This window comes from Myodes glareolus, chromosome 20, assembly GCF_982192425.1.
Source record: "Myodes glareolus chromosome 20, mMyoGla1.1, whole genome shotgun sequence".
NCBI classification, from domain to species: Eukaryota; Metazoa; Chordata; class Mammalia; order Rodentia; family Cricetidae; genus Myodes; species Myodes glareolus.
This window is the reverse complement of record NC_142045.1, coordinates 27,847,910-27,850,237: the sequence shown is the minus strand read 5'-3', so window position 1 is coordinate 27,850,237 and position 2,328 is coordinate 27,847,910. Positions and strand designations below refer to the sequence as shown.

The window sequence follows — 2,328 nt, the reverse complement described above, 5'->3', positions numbered from 1 at the left end:
TAGCTGTTCCGATTTTATCCTTTAAAAGAACCCAGGCCTGAATTCAGCATTATTCAATTAGGCCCTCAAATTACTTTTGTATTAAGGGAAACAAGCCCTTCTGGAACAGCCTGTGTTTCAGGCTTTCTGTGAACAAGGCCGAAGAAGAGCCGGGCCGATCACTCAGGGTTGGGAGGCAGAACATTAATCAGGACGTTAGTGGGTTCTGAGAGGGATTTATGTAGCGCCTGCGGGAATACTTCTTTATTTGGACTGGGACAGGGAGAATTTAAAGGGACAGTCCCACACACTGCCTGCCCCAGCCTTCTCTTCGGCTTCACCAACTTGGGTGTCTTGTCTGTGCTGGTGGATTATTAACAGAGGTTATTGGTCACCATGGTAAAACAATTGACCGATTGCACAGAACGTAATCTCATTTATGGGGGTGCAAAAAAAAAAAAGACGTAGGGTCAGGGATATAAATGCCCATCACCAGTGAGGGCCTGCTGTAGCTGAGGAGTGAATCAACTCCAGGGAGACAGTTCAAAAAGCTCTGACCCTTGGCCCCCAAATTTCTTAGGGAACTGAGTACAGCTGCGGGAAGGCGCTGCCAAACTCGCCGCAGAGACCCGCGAAGCAGGTGGTGAGGAGCCTTTGATCTCTGTGCTTTCCTGCACCACCCCAGCATGTGCACCGGGGGCTGTGCCAAGTGCCTGGGGGGCACCCTCATTCCCCTGGCTGTGTTTGGCCTCCTGGCGAATATCCTGCTGTTCTTCCCTGGAGGAAAGGTGGTGGACGACAACAGCCACCTTTCGGAAGAGGTCTGGTATTTCGGAGGAATAGCGGGAAGCGGCGTCTTGGTGAGTAGAGAAACATTAATATTCCCATAACAGAGAATTCCCCTGCTCTCATCCCTTTTCCCTGTGTGCTTAGTACTTGGGATGCCATTCTGAAACTAACAACCTTTACGTACTGAAAAGTAGGGCCTTGATATACTCCCCCTTCCTATGAGCGGCTGGGGACATCTTGGGTTACTAAGTGGTTCATCCCCAAGCTTGGGCTGGAATCACCAGAGGACATTTAAGCCCAGAGAATCAAGCTAACAGCCACTCGATCGCTTTATTCCAGTAAAATGGTGCCAATAAGAATTATGAACAAAGCCCAGTGCTTTCTACAAATGGACTGAGTTAGAACGCAGAGGTACAGAAGCTCTCGTTCGGTTCCTTTGACCCTCCGTTTCCAATACGGGTGGGATCTCCAAGTTGTAGCGTGACACCAAGTCTCTTTCGCTTGCCCTAACCCTCCCTTTAAATAAAAACTCGGGGTGCCAACTCTTAAAACCTCCTCTCAGCAGTTGGTCAGTCAGGCCAAATGGAACCCCCCCCCCCACGCCCCGAGACTCAAAACTGCCTATCTACCCACCAGTCTTGTTTGCTGTTAAGTCTTGCCTGCCTCCTTAAGCCACTGAGACCTGAGGTCTTCACTGGCAGGACAGAAAAGGCAGGCTTCCCTTTGCACCCACGCTGAACCCTTCTCTTGCCCGCAGATGATCTTCCCTGCGCTGGTGTTCCTGGGCCTGAAAAACAATGACTGCTGTGGTTGCTGTGGCAATGCGGGCTGTGGGAAGCGATTTGCGGTGAGTTGACCGGGTCAGCGGCCGGAACGACTCTGGGGTCCACTGCTGGTTTGTGCTGGGCACTATGGGGGTGCCGACCCAGCCCCAAGTCAGACTTTTGGGACATCTGGTACATGATGAAGTTTTGATTCTCACTGGGACAGAAGAACAAGATTAAATGTATCAAATTCTACAACCTTCATACTTAGAGGTATACAGACACTAGGTTTTACAAGCGCTCAGTGACGTCAGAGCTTCAGAACTGGAGGGACGCATAGAAAAAACAGAGGTGGTGCCCCAGACTTCCCTTTGCCACTAACAACCTAGGAGAAGCTAGGAGAATCTTATCTTTCTTCTGGCTCTGAATAGGTCCTAATTAAAGGAGACCTGGGGCAAGATAAAAGATGCTATCTCCCCTCCCTAATAGCCCACTAAGCTCCCTCCTTTACCATAGCCAAGGGCGTTATTTCTGGAGGCCCAGCAATTCCCACTGCCACCCAGAATCTGCCTCAGGAGTTCTTCCTGTTTGCCCCGGCATCCATCTTTTAGTTGGTGAACTGGAGGCAGGGGAGGCATTGATGTTCCCCTGAGAACAGAAGGAATGCTGGCATGTAGGTCAGGTCCCGTTTCTGCATCTGGGCAAGCCACCAACTGTTAAGATAAACAAGTTAGACTGGAGCAGAATTCCCTAGATATGGTCAAACGACAAAGACAGTTTCCTTTCATTCGTCCTC

General features: G+C 50.2%; 1 protein-coding gene across 1 annotated transcript in view; it reads left to right on the top strand.

The window, feature by feature from the left end:
* Window positions 1-407: 407 nt before the first annotated feature.
* Window positions 408-2,328, top strand: part of Tm4sf4 (transmembrane 4 L six family member 4) — a 15,448-nt gene continuing 13,527 nt past the window's right edge. Inside the window, exons 1-2 of the mRNA XM_048424665.3 lie at window positions 408-839; window positions 1,526-1,615. Of these exons, the coding sequence (XP_048280622.1) occupies window positions 666-839; window positions 1,526-1,615 (264 nt within the window). The 5' untranslated portion in view covers window positions 408-665. The remainder of the gene's footprint in view (window positions 840-1,525; window positions 1,616-2,328) is intronic.